Source organism: Lissotriton vulgaris, chromosome 3_1, assembly GCF_964263255.1.
Source record: "Lissotriton vulgaris chromosome 3_1, aLisVul1.2, whole genome shotgun sequence".
Lineage (NCBI taxonomy): Eukaryota > Metazoa > Chordata > Amphibia > Caudata > Salamandridae > Lissotriton > Lissotriton vulgaris.
This window is the reverse complement of record NC_141689.1, coordinates 829,678,142-829,703,475: the sequence shown is the minus strand read 5'-3', so window position 1 is coordinate 829,703,475 and position 25,334 is coordinate 829,678,142. Positions and strand designations below refer to the sequence as shown.

The 25,334-nt window shown below is 44.5% G+C and overlaps 1 protein-coding gene across 1 annotated transcript in view; it reads left to right on the top strand.

Moving 5' to 3' along the window:
- Nucleotides 1–25,334, top strand: part of LOC147727090 (uncharacterized) — a 681,874-nt gene that overhangs the window by 548,926 nt on the left and 107,614 nt on the right. The window contains exon 10 of the mRNA XM_086961139.1: nucleotides 17,047–17,165. Coding sequence (XP_086817265.1) covers nucleotides 17,047–17,164 — 118 coding nt within the window. The 3' untranslated portion in view covers nucleotide 17,165. The remainder of the gene's footprint in view (nucleotides 1–17,046; nucleotides 17,166–25,334) is intronic.

Sequence of the window (25,334 nt, the reverse complement as noted above, 5' to 3'; positions counted from 1 at the left end):
CAATATTTTGATCCTCCACAAACGAAGCATTGTCATTATTGTATGTCAACAATAAAATCTCTGCTAAGATTCTGGCCCAGGGCCGGCAGCTTTTATATGCAGATAATATTACCCTGTCTTTACAGCACCCGCAAGAAAATATAGACCGGATGTCAGAGATATTATACGATTTGGGGGATACTCTGGCCTCAACATAATTAGGGCCAATCCGAAGTACTCCTATTGACAGAATGCACATCTCCTTGGCACAGGGCTTTCCCTCTGTGCTGGATGACAGATGGAGTAAAATACCTGGGAGTCCATGTCCCAAAAGATAAGAGGGAGCTGGTTAGGTGAAATTTCAGGGTGGCACTTGACTCGCTCAAAGCCTGGGCGGAGAGATGGATACTATAGCCCATATCTTTGCTAGGGCAAATGTTCATAATCCAAATGTATGTTTTGTCAAAGATTTTATATTTATTGGTCAATGTCCCAGTGGTCCTACCTAAAGTATTCTTTCGCCAACTACAGCAAGTACTTACTATTTGATATGGGGGGCAAACAGCCATGTATTTGCTGGGCGGCTCTGACACAACCCTTGAAAAGGGGCGTGCTTGCTCTCTATGATCCCTACCTTTGTTATCTGGGGGCACAGTCTCACCACCCACAACATTGGTATCATGATGCCGCAAGGCTCACGCATGGAAAAGTAAAAAGAACCCTGGATAGACCAAATATATTAACCATGTTGGTGGGCTCGTGAACCCCATTGTAGACAGATGGGGTGGACACACATATACATCAGCGGGGAGGATGGGGTGGACATTGCCACCCGCAGTCCATGCATGGTGGATCATCGCAAACCATCTGGGCTTGGATAAAGTATACTCTGCACTCTTGCCTGGTGACAGCAACCCACTTTTGTTGCCACTACCTGAGCAATCATCAGTGGCCCTCTTAAAATGACTGGCTTTATAAGGACTGGGTGATCTTTTCCCCGATGGGGAGTTTCTAACACTTCAATCATTCCATTAGACGGGGATCGGGGGGACGCAGGCCAATCTTCTGGCTACCCTACTGTCCTATATGTTGCGAAACGCTGCTAGGGCTGCATTTTCATTTCCAGAGGCCCCTACAGCAGAGCTGACAGTGCTTACTAAACCAATATAAAGGACTTTCATGACTAAAGCAATTTTGTATGTTCATCAGGAGGCGGCGGGTGCCACTGCACCAATGACCTACATGGCTAAAAGAGAATGGGAAAACTATTTAGTGGGACCGGTTCCTGATCAGACATGGCAATATTTGTATTCTCAAGTGAAGAAAGTTCCCTTCACATAACGGCACAAATAATTTCACTTCAAATTCCTACACTGTCTATTTTATACGCCTGAATGTATCTCCTGGTTTACACCTGGGAGGGGAAAAGCAAATGTACAAAATTTAAAGCAGTCAATGCTTCCTTTTTTGCACATAGTCTGGGACTGTCCTGCATTAACCCCCTACTTGGGAAAAGGCATACATGGTGGAGATCCCTTTGGACCCCACACCTGAACTTGCTTTAGTTGGGCTGACAAAAGACCTTCCCAAATCAACATAACTCTTTGCATCAATGACATTACTGCTAGCTAAGCAGCAATTAGCGGTGCACTGGATGTCTCCCGTGATTCCCACGGAGGGAGCATAACTAAAGGTTATGGCCTACAGTTGTTCGGTCATAGAGGAATACAGCAATCTTATGTAGGCTAGAAAAAACTGTGTATGAGCCAAAAACCCAGAGTGTAAACAAGTGATGCTAACAAGCTCAACACTGAAGGTTTGCCATCCACCCCAATCGCACCCGGAGCAACCATTTGGAAGAAATTGTCTGGCGTTGGTGGCCAGCCTTTTGGCTTTGTCAATGGTGGTTGTATTTTGTATCACTTTATTGTTGAGGTGGCTTCCATACCCTCCCCTATATATAGATTATTATTTTTTTTTAATTTCGAAAAGCAAAAATATTTTTTCAATCTCATATGGGTTCCAGAGTAGTGTACTACTCACCCAAAAAAGAGCTTCAACACCTATCAGGGCTAGCAAGGGCTATATAAAGTCAAACTTTTTACCCTTCGCTATCCCTCCACTATCCTTCTCAATCCAAATAACTTATTAACATATCCACCACTCAAATTACTTTCATATTTTAACTATACTTATTCACCAGTAATCCTTTCTGGGTTCTAAAGTAGCATGATACATGCCGAAAAAGCGCTTCAAAACGTCCTCAAAGGTTGCAAGCGCTTTATAAATGCAAACATTTTTTCCCTCTTCTATCCCTCCACTATCCTTCTCAATCCAAATAACTAACTTACATATCCACCACTCAAATTACTTTAATATTTTCACTATACTAATTCAACACAAATCCTTTATGGGTTCCGGAGTAGTGTGCTACTATGCCTAAAAAGTGCTTTGACGCCTCGTCAGGGGTAGTAGGCACTATACAGATGCAATACAATACAAGGTGCCTTAATACAAGACCTAGGAGTTTTTGGGAACCCTATGGAATAAACTTGAGGGCAAGTGACACTAATACACTAATAAGTCATAGCTCTGTCCCTGGAGAAAATGCAGTCTTAGAAACACAAACACAAGGGGTGTCATCTACCCTCAAATATTGCAGTTGATTGAGATGATGTTGCATATTTTGTAGTTCCTTCAGTGATGCTTGTTGTTCCTAAAGACTGGACTTTATGCATGGACCATTAATTATCAACCATGCACTTGCCGTAGTGATGTCTACTGTGAGTGTGATGACCTAATGTTAAGCAGGTTGAGTTAACAACACTTAAACATCGCCAACTGGCTGGAGCATTGAGCTCTGAGCATGCTAAGTCTCTAGCCAAACCAATTGCTCCTGCTACTCACCGGCAATACAGCTCTGGGGACACTGTATTGGGCTGCTGGATCTCTTTGCTGAAATTTTATTGGAACATTGTGCTTCAGTGGTTGCCGGTCGCGGCGCCCGCTCATCGCTTCTGTTACCGGACCCGCCCACACCGCTGCGGGACTGCGAGGCAGTGCTTGACGCACCTGAAGCCTCTTCCCGCAGCGGCAACGCCCCCCTGCCTGGCTCAGCGATAACTGTCCGCAGCCCCCGCTTCGCGGGTGCTACTCACCGGCAATACAGCTCTGGGGACACTGTTTCGGGCTGCTGGATCTCTTTGCTGAAATTTTATGGGAACATTGTGCTTCAGTGGTTGCCGGTCGCGGCGCCCGCTCATCGCTTCTGTTACCGGACCCGCCCACACCGCTGCGGGACTGCGAGGCAGTGCTTGACACACCTGAAGCCTCTTACCGCAGCGGCAACGCCCCACTGCCTGGGAGGATATAAAGCAGGTTATCAATTCCGCGTAGCGGGACGTGCGCGGGACTAAGCGCGGGGCGAAGCCCGGGCAAAGGGCGGGCCCTCTGAGGCCCTCAGAGACCGAGAGAGGCCGGGCTGGGCCTACTCCTTTCTAAATTTTGTCGTGTATGTACTTTGTATTGTGATGGCTCAGAGTCCGGGGAAATTGTTGCTTGAGAAGGCTGGGAGTTCTGTTAACGGGCCTTTAGATAACTATTTTACTGAAGCTCCCGTTGACCAAGATAAAGAGAAAACACTGGCAGTTCGTAGAGCAGAGCGTCGTCGCTCTATTGAAATTATACAGAACAAAGCCCCTGCCGTTTCTCCACCCAAAGACCTTATGATCAATTCTGAGGGTATTTTATCCACTGAAGATCCTTTATGTTTGGAAAGTTTTCCAATGTTACTACGTGACTCTACTCCAACACCTTTGGGTCAAACTGGTCAAATTGCAATACATATTTCACCATCTAGATCGGTAATGCCTGATGTTAACTTGCCTACTCGGCCTCTGACACGACCAAAGCAAGCTATAAGTAAGCAGAGTAAAGTTGTACAGGCTAAGAGTCATGGGTCACCGCCTGCAAAAAAAAGACGTAAGGGGGGGGCTTTTCAAAAGTCAAAGGTTAGCCATTTGGATTTTGGAAAATCTTCTAAAGATATTAATAACATTGCTAAAAACCCCGGTGTTCAACAATCTAACAGGGTAAACTCGATTACCATACCATCTTCCCCTATAGTTGTTCAATTAGAGAATGCTATTGTTCCACCAGATCTACCGGTTGATACTCATCAAATGGATATCTCTACAGTTGTCTCACTTGATAATATGGAACATTTAATAAGGTCCTTCATCCTACCTATTATTGAGAGACTAAGGAGGGTGGAGAAAAAACTTGAAGCTATTGAGGCGGCAGTTAACAATCACCATGGTCCACCTAAGGTTGTGGGGAGTGGGGTTTTGGAACCACCTGTTGGGGTGCCTATATGTTCTCCTAGTGTTCCAAAAGGTACTGATCAATCGACCAGACCAACTATCTCTAAGAACCAAACGGCTCCACCCCCAAAACAGAACACTAGTCCAGTCCTTACATCAGTAGGTATAGCGGCGACGGGTTCTCCAAAAGCTCCAATGGGGTTTTCCCAACAACCAAAAGGAGGTACAACTAGATACTCAAGGCCACCATCTCGCAGAATCCCCCAAGTAGAACTGCCCCCAGAAGCCGCCCCGTATGTGGTTGTTTTGATGGGGGTCCCTAGCTTACCAACAAATAAGAGGGAGGGGTATTTCCAACTCAAAAATAGGATCATGCACTGGTTAGTTCAATACAGACCACTATCACATGACATCGATGGTGATATTGTGCATGTTAGAAGACTCCCCTGGTTGGGCAGCAGGGTTAAGGATATAGATGGTGATCTGGTTGTTTCGTGACCCCCGAGCCGTTACCTATATTTTGAATTGGCCCCAGGGTGGAGGTGGTAATTCTATTATAACGCGCCCCCTGACCTATTTTTATCCTAGATCCTTGGTTTTTCCTCCTAACCATATTGGTGTTCAGTTACCCAATCAGATTGTTCCTCCTTTATTGTCCCTTAATTCTAGGTTTTCGCTAGCACCTCCACAGTATCATCCAGTTGCTGACCCCTTTGGGTGGAACAAGGTACCTCCTAGGTCTTTTAGACACTCAAAAAGGAGGATGGAACATTTGAGACCTTTTACACCCTTGGAAACAGCAAACAGGTACAATATCTTCTCTGGTCTGGACAATTGCGATTGAATACCACAGAATGACCAACAATTAGTTGGCTGTAATAATTTAATAGAGGTAACTGTGGGTGGTTGTAAAATGGGACAAAAACATTACATCCATTGCTGGAGAGTACAGGTACTATTTACTCCAACCCTCTAATATCTGTTATACATAATATAGACTGTGATACAATACTGAACCCTACTCTTGCTGAAGAGCAAATGATCCAAGACTTGATACCATCTAGGTTAAAACAAAAGGGAGATGTTACTGAAGCAGGAGGTGTTTTGAAATCAGGGCAGGTGATAGGTGACCAAGTCTCTTCTGTGGTAGGGTCTACATTAGGGGCTTGTAATAGTGTGGTTTTCAATCTGGGGGCATCACTAGTAGGGGAAAAATCAGTATCAGAAGGGATAAGATCAACCACAATACAAAAAAGAACTTTAATATCATGGAATATAGCTGGTCTGACCAAAAATCTCTCTGATCCTGATTGGTCCAACTACATAGATTCTTGTGACTTTTGTCTGCTCCAAGAAACTTGGTCCCTTGAAATGCCACATAGGATGGGATACAGGACTTATAATATTACGGCAATCCCATCAGTCGGGGGTAGACCATCGGGGGGGCTTACGATTTGGATCAGTGTGTCCCTAGAGGTGAAAATTACACAAATAACCACAGACTCTGCTGATATATTGTGTCTCTTAGTGAAGCTGAATGACGGGAAGCGTATTGTACTGTGCAATGTTTACAACCGCCCTCGTGGGTTATCAAAGGAATCTGAAATTTTTAACAAACTGGACAGACTCCTTACTGACCTAGTAGAGGTGCCTACTGGTATAATAGTATGTGGTGGTTTTAATTGTAACTTTGAACCGATTATAGGGTTTGGAGATGTTTTTTCAGATGAGGATAGAGCTAATAATATCCCCCCCTTATCATATACAGAGGGTGTGAGCTGTATGACCTTAGCTACCCAGATAATGAGACTGGTATCAGTACATGGTCTGAGGGCTTGTAATGGTCGTTTTCCATCTGACTCCCCGAAAGCACCAACCTTCGTTAAAAACAATCAACAAAGTCGGATCGATTATATTTTGGTCTCTTTCGATGTTTGGAATCTATTGTTAGATTTTGTAATTGACCATAGATATGAAAGTGACCATCGCCCACTGCGCTTTTCAATGGATAATAGTCTAGTCCCTAGCTCTAGGACTTTGATGACACAAAATATTATGGATTATCCAACTAATAATGGCCCTTTAATAAGCAATAATAGGAGATCTCTTAAATGGGCTAGTTTATTAAGCAATAAGGAGGCATTATCCAATATCTACTCACTTTTTGTGGATATTTTTGATAAACATCTATTTCAACCAGTAGAGGGTGAGGTCTTTATTAACCTGCATAATGAATTTTTTAGTGCCTTGGTACCACTTGTGACGAAAATGCCGCATAAAAAAAGGTTGAACAAAATCAGTTCCACTGGTACCAAACAATGGTATAATAAAGAATGCCGTAATTGTAAGAGCAAACTCCTAGAGGCAATAAAGAGCAATACATTACATGCTATTAGGTCCCTAAGGCAAGAATACAGGAGAGTGCAGAGAATGGCTAGAATTGAATGGGATGAGGAATGTTGGGAGAAGATGCTTACAGCTGTTAAACTCAAGGATAATGTGGGTTTTGGTAATTAGTTGCTAATGAGAATACTGGAGGAAGGTCACTGAATGACGTGTTTATTAATGAGCAAACTTGGGTTGATCATTTCACCCATTTGTATAAAGCTCCTGATAGTGACAAACCAGATGTTGTAAATAGCCCTTGGCTGGAGTCATCAACTAACATTGTAGAGTTTAGTCTCGAGGAAACCGAGCTAGCACTAATTACAGTGAAAAATGGTAAAGCCCCAGGTTTAGATAAAATACCTGGGGACTTATACAAACATGAGACCAGTATTTGGGCGGCGTATATAAACAAGCTTTTTAATATAATAGTTGCCGGTGGGAAGTTACCTCACAGCTGGCGGGGAGCAGAAATTATATTAGTTTTTAAAAAGGGGGATCAACATGATCCTTCCAACTATCGTCCCATTTGTCTTTTGGACATTTAAAAAAAAAAAATTTCTAGGCATCTTTTAAATCGAATGGAAACATGGATTGATGAGAATGAGATTCTTACTAAGTTCCAAGCAGGCTTTAGACGGAACATAAGCACGATAGATCAGGTTTTTAGGTTTTGTTGCATTTGTTGGAAATATGTCTTTTTGTTAAAGGGACATATTTATGTAGCTTTTGTTGATCTCAGGGCAGCTTTTGATTTAGTTTTGCGGGATCGTTTATGGGATTGTTTGTTTGCATTGGGATTACCAACCTGTATACTCCAGCAGATCGTAAGATTACATGAAAATAATTTTGCTAGAGTGCGTTGGGGCCCGAAAGGGGAACTAACCGAACCCATACCTATTAGACGTGGGGTCCGCCAAGGATGTGTGTTGGCTCCAACACTTTTTAGGTCGAGCTGGACTAGCATCCGTAGGATGCTCCAGTCCAGTTCGAGAACTATAGTCATCGACTTCAGGGGGATTAGGACAAGAGGGTGCCACGCGCTTTAGCCTGTGGATTTGACCTCGTGCACGCGCATGTCGGCTCCGTCCACATTCACCGTGCACATCCCCACACATACACACATGCATGCGCATACACACAGACAGACACTCGCTCGCTCACACACACTCTCCCCCCCTCCCCCCGCAGTCATCACACACGCATACACACACGCATACACACAGACTCCAAGACACATACACACACGCACGCACGCTCACACACATACAGAGCCCCCCGCCGCCCCACGCACACACACATGCCCCCCGCCCTCGCAGCTCAGCAAAGGCCCCCACTCACCGGTACTCGTCTCCAGGCGAGGGCTCGTTGCAGGCGGCGGCGGTCTCATCCTTCTGTGCGTGCGAGGCTCTCACCTCACGGGAGCCCGCCCGGGCTTCCGGTGTGTCTCCACGTCCCGCCCCCGGCCTGCCTGACTTCCGCCCGGGACATAATAACAACTACGTTTGAAGGAGCGCGCTTTAATGATTCATCCACTGCTCCGTAGGCGTAGATGTGTTTTATTTATTTTCAAGATGATGACTCGCAGGTACCTATATTGTCCCTCTTTTCTGCCCACTGTCCAGGTTCCTAGGATAGCCAGTCTCTTTCCCAGGATGGCTGTCTCACCGCCATTTGCCTCCATTCAGACCGCGTCCCTGCTCGGCTCCCATCCCTTTGAAGCAGCCATGTTAGGGGTGGCGAAATCAGATTTAAAAGGACAGCAAACTCACCATGCAACGTTTTTGACAGGAGTGGAGTGTAATTTTTTGCTTTTCATTTTCCTTATATACTTTGATGGAAGCCAAGGCTCCCTCCATTTTGCTAATGCCATATTATCCTCCCTCGCTGCTCTTCCGACATTACCCTAAGTAAAAATCACGGTTGGGTTTGAGGAAGCAAAATGCAGTGACATAATGTTTGCACAACATGCAAACCCGCATTAGGTTATTAACTATAAAATAAACTATACTTAAGGCCCTGAAAGATTCCTAGAGCTTTAACAACACTCCTTTTCTCTATAGTGGCGTTTTTACTGCTAGCCTTCCCTTTAGAAAGATCTCAATGTATTATTCACTGAAACAACGACCCTCCCCCCAGCCCCGTACTTGCAGGATTCTTAACGGTACCACCCCATCATCAGTGCTATTTAACCCTGTGCATGACATCTCTGTGAGCTTTCACCTCACTGTCACCTCTCACTGTGTTGTAGTTCACTATTTGTGTGGATTACACCCATCTGTTATTAATTGCCTCTTTGCAGGCCTGCCTCACAAGAATACACCATTGGATTTCTTCTGCTTTTCAGAAACTAGAATTCCCTCACTTAAACCGTGGCTCATTGGTGCTTCTTCTAGTGCCCCAAGCCACTCTAAAATCTCAGCCTCCGTGTCCAGAGCGGCATAGTAAAGGTGCATTAAATATGCTTTTTGGAAAAAACAAGAAAGATTAATGTTTTCATACCACAGAATAGGTTTTGTTTGCCATGTCATGCATGCATTAGTACTTTCAGACATTAGTGGGGACAGTACTAATATCTAGTTATTTCACCTCTTATTTTGCTTAAAGGCCATCGCACTTCATTATTATTAGGGTAAAGGAAATCTGACAGCATTACCCTTTGGCTGGCCACATGCTTATCCCATGGCTACCAACAATGATCATATAATGTACTACCTATGCTGCACCACATTCAAACGGCTCATATGCATACAAGAACATCTTAAAATAGCCCCTGGGTCCGCATTTACCCAATTTACCTCGCCCTCCCTCTATCTATCTATCTATCGTCCTCCCTCTATCTATCTATCGCCCTCCCTCTATCTATCTATCGCCCTCTATCTATCGCCCTCCCTCTATCTATCTATCGCCCTCCCTCTATCTATCTATCGCCCTCCCTCTATCTATCTATCGCCCTCACTCTATCTATCTATCGCCCTCCCTCTATCTATCGCCCTCACTCTATCTATCTATCGCCCTCTCTCTATCTATCGCCCTCACTCTATCTATCTATCGCCCTCCCTCTATCTATCGCCCTCCCTCTATCTATCGCCCTCCCTCTATCTATCGCCCTCCCTCTACTTTTATTTAAGTATTAATTTTTTTAAAACATTAAAAGCCATTGTTATTTGTAATATCAATACATCTAAGTCACGTAAATACAACACATATTGCATTACAAATGCTATAGGTGTCACATTTGCAAAAGTTAAAAGTATTGGCATTGTAAATGACAAAGTTATTAATTTCGCGACTTTCAAAACCAACACATAAATAAAAAATTTGTCATTTACAATACCAATAGCTCAAACTTTCCTAATGCGAGACCTATTGCATTGCAAATGCTTGTTTCTTTATTTGTCAACGACATCCCAGAAATTTTAGATAGGTGTAGTAATGACTCCCCAAAGCTGAATGGTGTGAGGGTTCCATCCCTTTTATTTGCGGACGATACAATCCTGATATCGCAAACGCCCATGGGCCTTCAAACCATTTTGAACACTTTTAAAACATACTGTGACTCAAAAGGTCTTGAAATAAATGCGAAAAAAAACAAATGTAGGTCTATAAATCCACATAAAACTTTTAATGGGCAATTCTTTCTAAATAATCAAAGTCTTGAACTGGTAACAAATTTTTCGTATTTGGGTGTCTCCCTAGATTCTAAAACCTCATGGAGTACACAAATTGAAAAGAGCAAAACTATATATAACCAGAGCTCCTTACCAATTATAAAGCGCCATGGGGCAAGTTTAAGTAAGTCCATTTCACAAGCGCTAGAAGTTTACAAATTTAAGGCACAATCTGGTGCTTTATATGGAGCAGAAATCTGGGGCATAAAAGCATGTAACATCTTTACGACTTGCGAAAATAACTTTTTTAGAAGGCTATTGAAACTGCCCAAACGTACTCCACTTTTACCAATGTTTTTGGATTTAAATATGAAAAGAACGGATCATATTGCACTACTTAGGCCACTGTTGTTTTTGGTCAGACTATGGAGTACTCCTGAACTCTCAGACTATAGACAAGGTATCATAGAAGTCAAGAGTCTGGATGCTTACAATACAAACCCTTGGCTTAAACATGTTAACAATTGGTTCCATCGATTAGGCCTTGCTCATTACTGGGATGATCCATCTTGTTTGACACAAAGATGTAAGCTCCAGGTTAAGAATCAATTTTGGTTCTATATAACACACAATTACCAAAATAACCATCCATGTGGATCCATTTCACGCAGTTTTCTTGATTATAAGGATACTCCACTGTTTGAGGAATTTTTAAATGAAATACAACCAGCCCTAGCAAAAAGCCTGTATTTAAAATTTAGATATGGAATATTAAAAACAAAAGTAGTAATAGCGAAATGGGACAAGATCCCTGGGCAACCAAAAAGTACTAATTGTACATGTTGTGAACTAAATCTAAGAGAAGATGATATTCACATACTATTTTTTTGTACTGCCTATGACCAAGCTAGGAAAAGTTGGATCAAACCCCTGTGTAAAGCCTTAGGTATTCGATCATACCAGGAAGTATATAGGATTGTTAAAACTGACACTAGACGCCTTATAGTGTTTTGCGTTAGCAGATTCCTATTGAATGTTGGGTATACACGGAAAAACATGGCTCTTGATCTATAGTTAGCATACATGTGTATATTAGATGCATGCTAGGATGCTATGAGATATGCTGTAGATGAAAACTGTAAATATACTTGATTTTTATCTATTATGCCTATTTTAACAGGGATGACTTTTTTAACAGGGATGATTTTTGATGTTCTAATTCTTGGAATGTATGATTTCTGCTTCCTACTGGTATGTGTTTAATGTGTATAATGTACTGTGTTATAATGTATCTTTTATGGCCAAAAAGAGCCGAAATAAAGATTAAAATGAAATGAAATGAAATGAAATTGCTCCTGCTCTTTGCGTCTACGACGCAAAGGTGGTTAGTTCAGCCCTCTACGGCGTAGAGATTTGGGGATTCGAGAATTTAGGTAAAATGACTGCATCTGAAAATAAGTTCCTAAGCAATCTTATTAACTTACCCCAGAGTACCCCTATGTGCCCTGTTTTTTTATGATTTAGGAACAAGGCCGATTGAATTTATTGCTAAATTGCGTCCAGTATTATACTGGAGGCGCCTGTGGACAACTCCAGAATTAAGAACATTTCCCACAGGACTTATGAATATAATTAAATCCGACCCTTTCCATAAAATCAAATGGTTATCTGGCGTTAGGGGGATTCTTGGAGAACTAGGAATGCAAGAGTTATGGGAGGATCCACTTAATGCTAGGTTCCCACCAAAAAAAGCTCTAAAGGCCATATATTGGGAGATGGTAGCTCTAAAAACTTTTAAGACTAGTGCACCGCTACCACTTAGAGGGATTTTTCTTGATTTTAAAGATGTGACCATCCTAGAAACCTTTTGGGATGATATAACTAAGCCACTGGACAGAAAGCTCTATTTTCAGCTTAGAATTGGTAGTTTGCCAATTAGAACTTTTACATCCAGGTGGTCAAATGGTGGGAAGGTCACTTGTCCCTGTTGCCCAGCCCCTATGGAAGCAATTTCCCGCATGCTATTTGGGTGCCCAGCGCACTCTGCTCCACGTAGGGCTTGGTTGCGCCCAATGTGCAAATTATTAGGTACCAGGAGTGGCATGGCTGCTACTAGAATTATCCGTTCAAGTGCCAATTCTTTTGTTTACATAACGGTAGCAAAGTTCCTAGGGTGGTCCTGGACTATTAGGAGTAAAGTGATGAAGGGGTGACTCGTCCATTTTATGTCCTTGTAGTATATTGTGTATTTTAGGTATCATGAATTGTATGCGCTTTTAACTTTTGGGATGAATTGTACTTTTGAAATCATGAATTATATGCATTTTTAACTTTTGAGATGTATTGTATGTATTTTTATGCTTTTATGACATTTGTCGAATGAAGCTTGCTTGAATTGTTAAGTCTTCTTTTTGTTGTTTAAGAAAACTGATAGATAAAAAAGGGCTATTTCTGTGCTTTTTAAAAGCTTTTTTGTGGTTGATGGATCAGCCTTTTTTTATTTAAATCACCTGTTGTGATGACATTTTTGTGACCGTTATTTCTGCCAAAACCGTTTGTGATGCAACAGAAGGATCTGAAGTAAGTTTTCACTTTCTTGATGTGTACCCCATTTGAGCTGCTGCACAGTTGTTCATTAAGTCTTCTGATGTTTAAGACAATCTTTCTCATCACTGTAACATCGGCTAGGTATGGGAGCAAACTGGATTTCTCTTTCCGGAAACCCACCTTATACAACATTTTTCCCAGATATGTTGGTGTTGAGGAACCGAACTTCCTTTTTAGGTCTCGCCTAAGCCATCTGCTTTGGCGAGATATAAAGTAGGGGCTTTCAAAAGTGCTCCCAATGGCTTTTCCAGGCGAATTGCCTACAGTGCATGTGTGCGGGCACGTGCACATTGCACACCATTTGGCAGCCTGTGAGCCTCTCTCCGCACTCATGATGGTTTGCAGCCGGCATCAGACTTCAAACACTTCAAAGGAATCTGCTCCATCGCCCCCCGCTGCGCAATGACGAGAGCTTGTTTCACCCAGCCCCCTGCTTCAGCCATTCGGGTTGTTCACGCATTTTTGCTTACAGTGCTCTTATAACTATGTTTATTTTTGTTCTTAAATACATGATGCTGAATGCACACTCTTTAAAATAAATCAGGCTAGAGTTTCCCGGTCTCTCCTTTCGTGTAAAGTATTGTACTTGCATGCCTAACCATCCTCCTTAACTGCACCAGTTGAGATATTGTTGTTTGTTTAAGGTTATCATGAGACACCACCCACGAAGCGGACAGTTGAAAAATGGATTGTATTACCAGGTCGGAGAAACTGTAATGTATAAATGATTGAGCATAGTAAATTTAAGATGAAATGTAGGTAACCAGTTAAGGGAGCACAGACATAAGAGACAGTATATTAGAAGTGAGACTTTTTTGTGAGCAGCAGAAAAAGGACTTCCTGGAATGAGTCGGCCATTTTACGAATTAAGCTGTCTACGTACTGGAATGTTTATAGCGCACAAGAAAAGAGATCAGGGCACTAGAGACTTGCACTAGTACATATGTACTTCCATAAATTTGAGCAGTAAAGGTAGTGCAGGAGCTGGGAACCTGCCCTCCCTACGTACTGGAATGTTTATTTATTATTAGTACTTTCTGCAGTTTCTGGGAAATGTTTGTTTATATTGCTGTGGCTGCTATTAAAATTAGGCTAGTTTATAAAGCATAACAAAAGCCTTCAGTCTTGCCATAAGATTAATTTGTCAGAGGTTCTCATCCAGATCTTCACATTCTGTGGTGGTGGTGGTTCTTATAAACCTGACTGGGTGTGTGTCTTTAACAACAACTGAAGTTTCTTTATCTTTTTACTGCATGTAACTTCCTGCTGAAAGTAACTTGGGTGCTATTTAACTTCAAAAAAGCAATTTTGGTATGGTTTTTATTAGGTCTCGTGGCGATCTCGCCAAAGACCTATTGTTAGCGACTCTGCTTTCCAGGAGACAAGACTGGCCACGCGCATGTGAAAAAGTCAGAATGGAGCGGGCCACGCGCACGCGCGTTCCATTGAGCAGCTTATGGTTCCCTTCCAATGCGTGCTTAGAGAGACAGTGCTTTCACTTTGTTTAAGTTTTGTTTTTACTGCTGTCCAGATGGCTCTCGGAGTGCGCGGTTAGAGCGACAGTGTTGCCAGCTTTCATTTTCCTTGCACACACGCAGAGACATAAACATACGCACACACACTAGCACACATACACGCACGCATACACACGAGCGCACAGAGACACACACCCCCCCGCCGCACACACACAAGAGCACGCGCACACACACACACCAGCGCACACACACACCAGCGCACAGAGAAACCCCCCCTCCCCCGCCGCCACCCCCCACTTCAACTAAGCCCCACTCACCTCACTCCGGACTTCAGTTGCCACCGCGGGGCTCTCCCTCGGACATGGGAGCCCCGCGTTACCACTGCTCCTCTGGCCGGGCACTCCGTGGGCGCGGGCTTCCAGCAGAAACGGAAGTCCCGCCCCACGGCAGGTTTCGGCAGTGCACGCGCACGTCTATTCCTGCTTCCGTTCATTCCGCTCTCTCGCCCTGGGGTCGCATATCTGGTATGGGTTTTACCTGTTTTTTACAATAGCGATCATTTTTTTATTGTTATTGTTATTTATGTAATGCGAATTTGTATAGCGCGAACTTTACCCGAAGGTGTTGCTCGTTATTACTGGTTTGGCCCCAGAGCAGCCTGATAGGGGGACATCTTTTTCCGACTGCTGAACACTTTGTACGTTGTGGGCTGAACTCTCCTCATGACCCGTGTGATGCTTCCTAAGGGCTCGTGCTGCGGGGCAACAGGTGGAAGAGAGCCCGTGAGAGTGAAGCGGGGTCCGGCCTGTACTGCATGGATCCTCTCCCGAGCTTAGTCCCGAGCTTAGACTTAAACATGCAGCTGAGGCAGCAAAGTCTTTACATTGAGAAACTTCACTGCATTTATCCAGCCCTGTTGCCTCCAGTAAAAAGAAGGAAGCACCGTAACAGCTGTGAGCCCGTGCCTAAGGTGCATCATCAGAGCTGTGTGAATAATAACAGCTGTGAGCCCGTGCCTAAAGTGCATCAGAGCTGTGTAAATAATAACTGCGTCAGCCCCGTGCGTGAGGTGCATCATCAGAGCTGTGTAAATAACAGCTGTGAGCTCGTGCCTAAGGTGCATCATAGCTGTGTAAATAATAACTGCGTCAGCCTCGTGCGTGAGGTGCATCATCAGAGCTGTGTGAATAATAACAGCTGTGAGCCCGTGCCTAAGGTGCATCATCAGAGCTGTGTGAATAATAACTGCGTCAGCCCCGTGCATGAGGTGCATCATCAGAGCTGTGTGAATAACAACTGTGAGCCCGTGCGTACGGTGCATCATCAGAGCTGTGTGAATAACAACTGTGAGCCCGTGCGTACGGTGCATCATCAGAGCTGTGTAAATAATAACAGCTGTGAGCTCATGCCTAAGGTGCATCATAGCTGTGTAAATAATAACTGCGTCAGCCTCGTGCGTGAGGTGCATCATCAGAGCTGTGTGAATAATAACAGCTGTGAGCCCGTGCCTAAGGTGCATCATCAGAGCTGTGTGAATAATAACTGCGTCAGCCCCGTGTGTGAGGTGCATCATCAGAGCTGTGTGAATAACAACTGTGAGCCTGTGCGTACGGTGCATCATCAGAGCTGTGTGAATAATAACAGCTGTGAGCCCGTGCGTGAAGTGCACCATCAGAGCTGTGTGAATAATAACTGCGGCAGCCCCGTGCGTGAGGTGCATCATCCACATTGCTCAGGTCACCCAAATTCCTGCACTCTCTACCACACTGCTTTCAAAAACCGCATACTCTTGCACACACACTCTCACTGCTTACCAATTCAAAGTTTGCTAAAATGTTATGCACCGCATTGTCATGCAAAATGCCAATAACTCAAACTTTAATGCTGCGAGACCTATTGCATTGTAAATGCTTGTTTAAAATGCTAACGCTGACTCAAAAGGAGACCCTTTCAGTTGGATTGCATAGTACATTTGTTTTTGCTGCAAAAAGCATCTTGTTGAAACTTGGAAACAATAGTTATGTTGAAATCTGTCTAAAATTTTCGAAACACTGGGACAAATAATTTCCAAACAGAACCCTTAAGTCATATTCTTGAAGCTACATCTATCTTTTCATTTAGCTCTTTCGTCTTCCTCCCAACAATTGGTTGCCGCTTTTTGCTCTATTTCGTCGAATGTCATATAGGAAACATAATGTTATGTAAAACTGTTCTCCAGTGGAGTATCCTTAACTTGTACTTTGTGCTTAAGCGCTAACATGTTGCCTTTCAGACTCTTTGAAATGACATGTACTTGTATGTGAAATATTTGGTATCTGGAAAGTTCTTCTGCGCTAAAAAAGAGAACCACCCCTATAGACTATAAAGGAGAATTATAATATAGCTGTTGCTCCTTGTTACTGGGGTAAGTGTGGGGAAACAACTGTGAAACGTTCTCTGAGATTCTGTTCAGATGTAAACATTTGAGAGGGTGGAGGGATGGTGAATTGGAAATTACTAATGCCATCAAGCTTATGTGATGTGAAACTTTTTTACTATTGCTTGGAATTTTCATTAATGTCATGGACAACCAAACCTAAGCTGATGTCACAATTGAGCAGTTCACAAGAGTTAAAGCTTAAACCTTGAGCAAGCAGCACAGTTATGACTCTTATTTATATTCCACAGGGATCAGCGATCTGTAGTTCAGAGCATGGGTACGTCTGGCATGACAAGCCAGGAACACACCCTTTTTGCTTTCCGTCGGAAAATGATGCAGATGTTCAAAGGAGGATTGCCAAAATGAGGTGTGTTGATCGTTAATCTTTTTCTGAATGCCTGACAGATCAGGACATAAAACTTGGTTATTGTTATGTGTATTATATAGAAAATTCAAGTTTGTAGATATGTCCTTTATCTAGGATCAAATTAATGAATGATGTTATAAGATTGAAAGGAAACAATAGATCCGACTGTGCCAGATGCCCTCTTTATGTGGAGTCAACCTTTATACTGCAATGCTTACATGCTTACTGGCAGGACTGCTTAGTCCAGAGCTGGATACTCTTGAGCTACTGGTAGCTCTCTAGATACCTGCAACTAGCTCTCCCTTGTGCAGCCCATCATACTTAAATGGAAGCTTTTGCTTGGATGAATTAATATATGTATTTCAGAATTGAGGGCATGCATTTGAGCTGAAAATGTATATTTTTTTCAAAACTCTTAAGCTAATGTTTGGAGAAAAATGACTGCATTTCCAAAATAGATCATGTGGTGTTAGGGAGGCTTATTACTGATCTCACGTTGGAGCCGTTGGCATTACAGCTATGGCTGTTAAGTATTACCCATGTAGAAGTATTCCTATTGGCATTACGTTAATGCTGGCAACCCTCCCTGATATAATGAGGTGCTCATGGCTAGTAATTTTGCATGTGGTGGCCACTAATGTAATCTTGACTGATGTGTTTGCTATTACAACATTATTAATATTTGTATCTCTGAATGCTTCTCATTGATCAAAAGTAGTTCTTATTATATAAAAGGTTGATGACCCCTGGTCCAGTGGACCTATGAGACTGAAGCATGGAATAATGCAGCCGTTTCAAAAAGAAGAGTGTAGAGGATTTGTATAGCAAGAGCTTTGAGGTGGCTTTATACTTGTTTTTCTATTGCGCCAACGTCGGGGCCAACGTGGCGGACCGCATAGACATATATATGTGCCTGAAGTTCTGTGGGGATAAGTGATTAGGGGGAAGTTTTGTAGGGATGTTTACTTTCCAGTGCTTCCTCCTTTCTCCCTTATTTTTGCTTATTGATTATTCTCCAGTCAATTGGGGTATATGGATGACTTTGGTACATTATGCGGGCGGGCACCATCTTTGGACCTCTCCCCCATGCTTTTCTCCCCCTCTATATATTTCTATTCACTCTTTATCTTCACCTTATTCATTTCTTTTATTGTCTTTTGGAATTTTTATATTTCTTTTTCTCCTCTCCCTCTTCTTTCGGGGAGTAGAGATTTTTGTTTGTTAAAGGGTGTGCTTGTTGGGATGTGATATTATGTATGGTGTGGTGTGTGTGGGAGTGGGCTGGGGTTGTGTATTAGAGGACAGCTGCGTTGGTGGCCTTGGCGGGGCGTAACCTTGGTCCTGATCGTGGGAACATTTGGTATATTTCTGGTAGTGAATGTGTTTTGTATGAGGTAAGGTGTTTGAGTGGTAGAGGTGAAAGATTCTGTTTTTGTTGATATTGTATTTTTTGTGGATGAGGATTTTGTCGGGGTCATAACGTTATTTGGTTGAGATGGGGGGGGGGTTGGGATGGGAGGTTATGTGGGGATGCACGCCGGTTTTAAGACTTGTCTGCTCGGGGGGTTGTTGTCTTTCGGGGCGTGGGGTTGTATGGACAGCGGCTACAGGCAGACTAGATGTGTAGTGCCGCTGGAACCTTGGGATAGAGGTTGGTATGGGACACTATAAGACCATCACATGGAATGTGAGAGGGCTAAACTCATTTACAAAACATTACAGGGTGCAAACATATCTGAGGCGGATGGGTGTCCATGTGGCTATGTTTCAAGAGGCTCACCTACAGGATACGGAAATACAGAAACTACACAAAAAATGGAGAGGACAACTGTATGCATCTACTTTTTCATCCTATGCAAGGGCGGTAGCCATATGGGTAGCCCCGCAGGTCCCCTTCAAATTGCGTAGTTATGAAGCAGATCTAGTAGGTAGATATGTAATTGTACATGGAGACATGGATGGTATGGAGGTGTGTTTGGTCAACGTTTATGCTCCTAACCTGTATGATGCAGAATTCTTTGGGGATCTGGAAGACAGGTTGTTGGCATTCATTGGGATTCCCATGATATGGGCAGGGGACTTCAATTGGCTTTTAGATGGGGCGCTGGATAGACACCCCCCAAGCATCACACAAAACCTCATATGACGGTAGCCCTGAGCAGGGTGGTGGATAGGCTGCAGTGTGTGGATGATTTGGCATGATACACATCATTTACATGTATATGGGTATAACATGTCAGTTTACATGTTATACCCCGGCCTGTGCGGTATATAGCAGGTTAGATTGGTTTTTGATATCATGGGAGCTGTGTGCTAGTGTGGGTGGAGTTAGCTTACTGAACCGTTTTCTCTCGGATCACGCCCCGGTGTTGTTGGAGTGGGGACCCAAGCGGGTTAGACCAAGAGTCACAATATGGCGACTGCAGGCACAGCCACTAAAAAAATCGCATTTTTAGAGAGGAATTGGGGAGAACCGTGACTGGTTACTGAATGGGACACTTTTGAAGCGGTCACTAGATGGGACTGCCTCGCTAAAGTGGGAGGCACTAGGAGACGCTTGGAGGAGGAATTAGGGGAGTCGGAAGACGCATTGGCCCAGTTACAGAGTAGAGCAGAGGTCTTCAAACTTTTAGATGCCGAGACCCCCCTGTCAACATTTTCAAGCGTAAGGACCCCCTCCTGACAAAAATTTTTAAACCTCTAGGTTATGAGGAAGGTGAGGACCAAATTATCGGACAGGCTTCACTAAATTGTGTGAGTAGAAAATGTAAATAATGTTCTGTGATGCTGCGTATTTTGGGGTAGCATTGCTTTATTATTTAGATTTTTTTTAAACACAGTAATACTGAGGAAAGATTTCACCCCATCAGTACTAGTTTATAACCAAAATACAGCAATTAACATCATAAAGATGTCTAGTCAACCTCTGTGAAGGGCCTCCCAATCCGCAGGAATATGCGCTGCCACATTAGAAGCTCACCTGGCCATGGCCGGGAGCAGCAAGGGTGCATTCAAACCGTGGTGGTCTTGTGCAGAGTTAAGCAGTTTACCCATGCCCCTTTCCTCTCACCCCCTTCCTTCCATCCCTCTCTTCTCTCCTGTCCCAACCCCGGATCCCTCTCTCACATTGCAGGCAGATGATTATTAGCCCCAGGACACCTTTTGGTAACAGTAGCGCACTACAAATGTAAATAATAGGCAGAAGCAGGGGATCCACTAGACCCGAACTTCGGGGAGGGGGTTAACACTGCCAGCCAGGGCTTGTCCAAGCACTGGTCGCACACAGTGCAACAGTCTTTCCACCTTCTCCATGAATTCCCTCACTACCACTCACCAACAATACACCTCATCACTCTATAGCACCTGTCTGTCAAACATTTCATTTTTTATAGCGCTACTCATAGTTTACTCACACTCAGTTCTGTGATGTGCATGGTACATCTTCTTTGTACCAGGCACTTTAACCTTCTGCACTGTGTGGGTGACAAGAGTGCCCATGTGACTGCACGGTGAGCAATGCAACAGTGTGAGAGTATGGTAAAAGGAGTGACTGCAGGGTGAGTGAGGTGACCATATGAATTTGGGTTCTGCTGTAAGTGCAGAGTGGGACGGATTAGTGCATGGTTAGTGATGGCCTTGTTTGAGTGAGCTACAGATTGAGCAGTGAGGGGTGGACAGGTGAGTGAAGTGTCACATGAGTGCAGGGTGAGAAGTGTGCTCGTGTGACTGCAGGGTGAGGTATAGAGTGTACAATGCAAGCGGATTTTTAGTGCAGAGTGAACACTGTGAGAGCAGGGTGAGCGGGTGAATGTTGTGAGTGCATGGTGATCAGTGTGAGTGCATGGTGATCAGTGTGAGTGCAGGATGAGCGGGTGAATAGTGTGAGTGCATGGTGATCAGTGTGAGTGCATTGTGATTGCTGAGAGTGCATGGTGATCAGTGTGAGTGCATGGTGATCAGTGTGAGTGCATGGTGATCAGTGTGAGTGCATGGTGATCAGTGTGAGTGCATGGTGATCAGTGTGAGTGCATGGTGATCAGTGTGAGTGCATGGTGATCAGTGTGAGTGCATGGTGATCAGTGTGAGTGCATTGTGATCAGTGTGAGTGCATTGTGATCGCTGCGAGTGCAGGGTGAACGTGAAAGTGAAGGCGAGAATGTGAAGTGAGTAGTCTGAAAGCAGAGTGCATTCCCAGAAACTTGAAGATCTAAGTTAAACTATTGCTATAATGGCATTAATCAGGGTTCGAGGGTGGAGGAAATAAATAATGTGCTGATCCTGCAACAAACTTCAAGTCTAATGATTAGGGTTACCAGCTCATTATTTTGATGGCCCAGAAATAAGCAGTCACCTACAGCTGTATGTTTTGCACTTATCGGTGAATACTTAGAACAGCAAATATAAATAGAAAGCACTTTTAATTGTGTTCTAGGGATGCCTCAATGATCCATGACTAATAATTAAAGAAAATAAAGACAGGAAAGTCACATTACTAATTAATACATACTATTTTATTTATAACTCAATTTAGTGTCAAGAGCAGGTCTCTGCAGGATCTTTAAACCACACATAGAAGGCATGTTTCTTTTGGCAACCCAACTTTATATTTCTTTTCATTAAATGTATTCTCACACTACAGCAGTGAGTGTAAAAATACAAATGTAAGGAATAGGCAGAGTGGGGGACCAGGGGGTACTGGAACCATAAGAAAACTAAGCTTTGGTAATCAGTTAACAAAGGCATGTAAATATGCTAATGGTCTTTAAAGACCTGTGAAAAACTCGGCTGGAGATAAGACTCCAGACACTGTCCATTCGAGGCCCCAGGAGCGCGAGCTGCTCTGCAGCAGCCGGGCTGAGACACAGGATGGGGAGGAGGGGGGCTGAAGCCCTGGAGGCCAGGGCAGAGTGACACTGTGAAGGCGCGACCCCCTTTGCATCACTCCACGGCCCCCCTGGGGTCGCGCCCCACAGTCTGAAGACCCCTGGAGTAGAGCATATGCGCCCAGCCACTCTTCTGAGGCCCTTTTACAGGCACAACGCACGGTGAGGGGGATCTGGGACAGGTTAGCCTAACATAGGGAAGGGATAGATCCGGTCGACTACTAGCGCGGTTGTTAAAACGTGAACATCCCCCCCCTGCTGATTCTCACGTTGCGTCACCCCGAGGGTGGTGCTGCGAATACGCATGCCGGAATTAATAAGATCCTGTTCGATCACTTGGTGACCATGTACAGGGAAACTGCAGGAGACGAGGACCCGGACAGGTGTGCTTTTCTCAGGGAGTCTCCGGGTCCTGAGGCTCTCAGATGACCAGCAGAATGATCTAGAAAAAGAGATAGGGTTTGACGACCTTCAGGTGGCCCTGGGAGGGATGGCCAGGTGTAAAGTGCCAGGCCCGGATGGGCTCCCTTTCGAATTTTATCAGCCGTATGCCGATACCGTCCTACCACGCCTTCTGGACACGCTACGGGAAGCAAAGAGGTGGGTATTCTCCCCAGTTCATGCGTTAGGCACATATAGTTATGCTCCCCAATCCCGAAAGGGATCCTGAGGACCGTGCTGCATATAGACTCTTGTCCATGTTGGGGTTGGACGCCAAGTTATTGGCTAAAGTTTTGGCCCTTAAGCTGCGGAGGGTGGTGAACTCCCTGATCCACGAAGACCAATGTGGATTTATGCCCTGGAGGGGTAAGCACATGAACCTGCTAGATTGTCACATGTCCTTAGGGTGGCGGTAGCCGCCCTAGATATCGAAAAAGCCTTCGATACTCTTCGATGGGCCTACCTTTGGGACTTGTTGCAGAGAATGGGGTTTGGAGTTGAGTACATAGCCTGGGTTAAGCACTTATATCAGGTACCAATGGCTAGGGTGCAGTCTGTGAGATGTGTCGGTGGCCATTATGATCGGGAGGGGCATGTGGCAAGGGATGTCTGTTGCCTCCGTTGCTGTTTTCCCTGACCATGGAGCCTTTGACGATATGCCTGCGCAGAAACATGGAGCCATGGGGTGTGACCGTGGATGGTCGCATGCATGTAATTTCCCTATATGCGGATGGTGCCCTCCTAGATATCTGTGAGCCAGAAAGGGCGATCCCCGTGGCGTGGGAAATATTACATCGTTTTGGAATTTCCTCTGATCTCCCTATTAATGGTCAGAAGACTATCCTTTTCCCGCTCGCGGTTTTGGCATGGGGGAAGCTCACGATCTCCCGGAGGTCAGCATGGCCTGGAAGTGAGATTGCTTCCGGTATGTTGGACTGCAGATTGCACAGAGTCCAGAGGCCCAATATGATCTGAATATGAGACGGGTCTTGAATGGTCTAGAGGCGTCCATAGCGTTCTGGAATAGGTTACCTCTGTCGGTCAAGAGGAGAGTAGCCGTGACAAAAATGGTGCTGCTACCCCGTTGTCTCTGTGCTGCACAACTCCTTTTGCAGAATCCCGAAGTCAACGTTTGATACACTTAACAGCCTCCTGATATAATGGGTTTGGGCTGGAAAGCGGAGTAAAGCTAAATTGGATCTAAGAAAACTTGACATGAATGAGGGTGGCCTAGGGTTGCCAGACCTCAGATTATACCATATGGCGGACCTGCTACAGTATGCTGCCCAGTGGTGCATGGGAGAACGTACAGTTGAGATGGAATTACTGGGGATTTGGAATGAGGGGATGCAACTCCTGCGCTACCTAATGATGGGCTTGAGTGCTCCAAAGTCATATCCCTATATAGTTTGCCAGATTACTGAGGTCCGAGAGCAGGGGGTGACTTGGGTGATTAAAAAAGCCCCATATACTAGTGCGCTGCCGCTGCAATGGTTGCAGGGTTTTCAGAAGGCACAGGATGTCATGGACCTCACAAAATGGTATAAGGGAGGCTGTGCGACGGCTGGCAACTTATACCAGAATGGAACGTTTATGACCTTCCAAAATGTGCAGGACTGGTTTCAGGTGCCACCCGGACACTTTTTACAGTACGCTAAGATATCGCCTACCGTCAGGGAGATGTGGACAACATTTCTTGACGAACCGTTAGAGACCAATACACTGGTGACATTGTTGGACCCAGGATTCACTTGAGGGCTTATCTCCCGCATATATAAGGCGTTGAATGCTGATCGGGGCTCGCATTTAGACAGGGTTAGGGCACGCCGGGAGGAAGACTTTCCTGCCCCTCTGACGGATGGTGAGTGGAGGAGAGCATTAGCACAGGTGGTTGAAGCTACCAGTAATGCACAATTTAAACTCATCCAGTTTTATTATCTTCACAGCACTTACTTGTCTCCCCAGCGTGGGACTCGATTTACACTGGGATTCTCTTCTGCTTGCCCGCAATGTGGCATGGATCCGGCTACTTTTATACATATGGTTTGGTGATGCCCCCGTCTTCAGTGGTAGTGGCACCAAGTGGTGCAGTCTCTCGGCACAGTCAAGGCAGTGTGTATGTAGATCTCCATAAAGCACTGTCCTTTGGGTGTCCTTCCGATGCCCAAGAAAAGGATGAGGATGCGCTACAGGTTCGCCCTCCTGGGACTGTTTCTGGCAAAAAGCCGAATAGCCATTCACTGGGTACAGCCTAGTTCACCTGCAAGGACAAAATGGAAAGAGGACTTAAGGGAATGGGGGTAGCTGAGGAGTGTCACCTTAAGATGGCGCGTACGAATGACAATGTGGAGGCTGATCTCCTGGATTGGGTGCTGATGTTGACCGAACTTTCCGTAACAATGGATAAGAGTGAGAAGGATGGCGAGCATGGCACACAGGGCTCCATTCTCGACTTAACGCACCCTAAAGAGTTACTGCCCCCTGCTCCTTCTCACAACATAAACCTGTGATTCACATACTAGTTATAAGTGCACCGCCAACTTTTCTACTGGATATTATCTACATTGGGCCACCTGTCTGCCGCTGTCACATGGGTGGGGGCTGAGGGGGTTGGGTTTTGGGGGGACACAGGGACTTATTCCCTAGTTGGGCTAGGTAGTAGTGTTGTTTATTTGTTATGCAGATGCTAGAGCCTATGAACAAAAAATATATATATATATATACTGCATTTATACTGTTCTAATGGATGAATAGTACGCACATGTGATGGGGATACGGTCTATGACCAACGTGTGATATATGGATATCGCAAACTGTACTTTCCCTATATGGACTCCAACTGTCT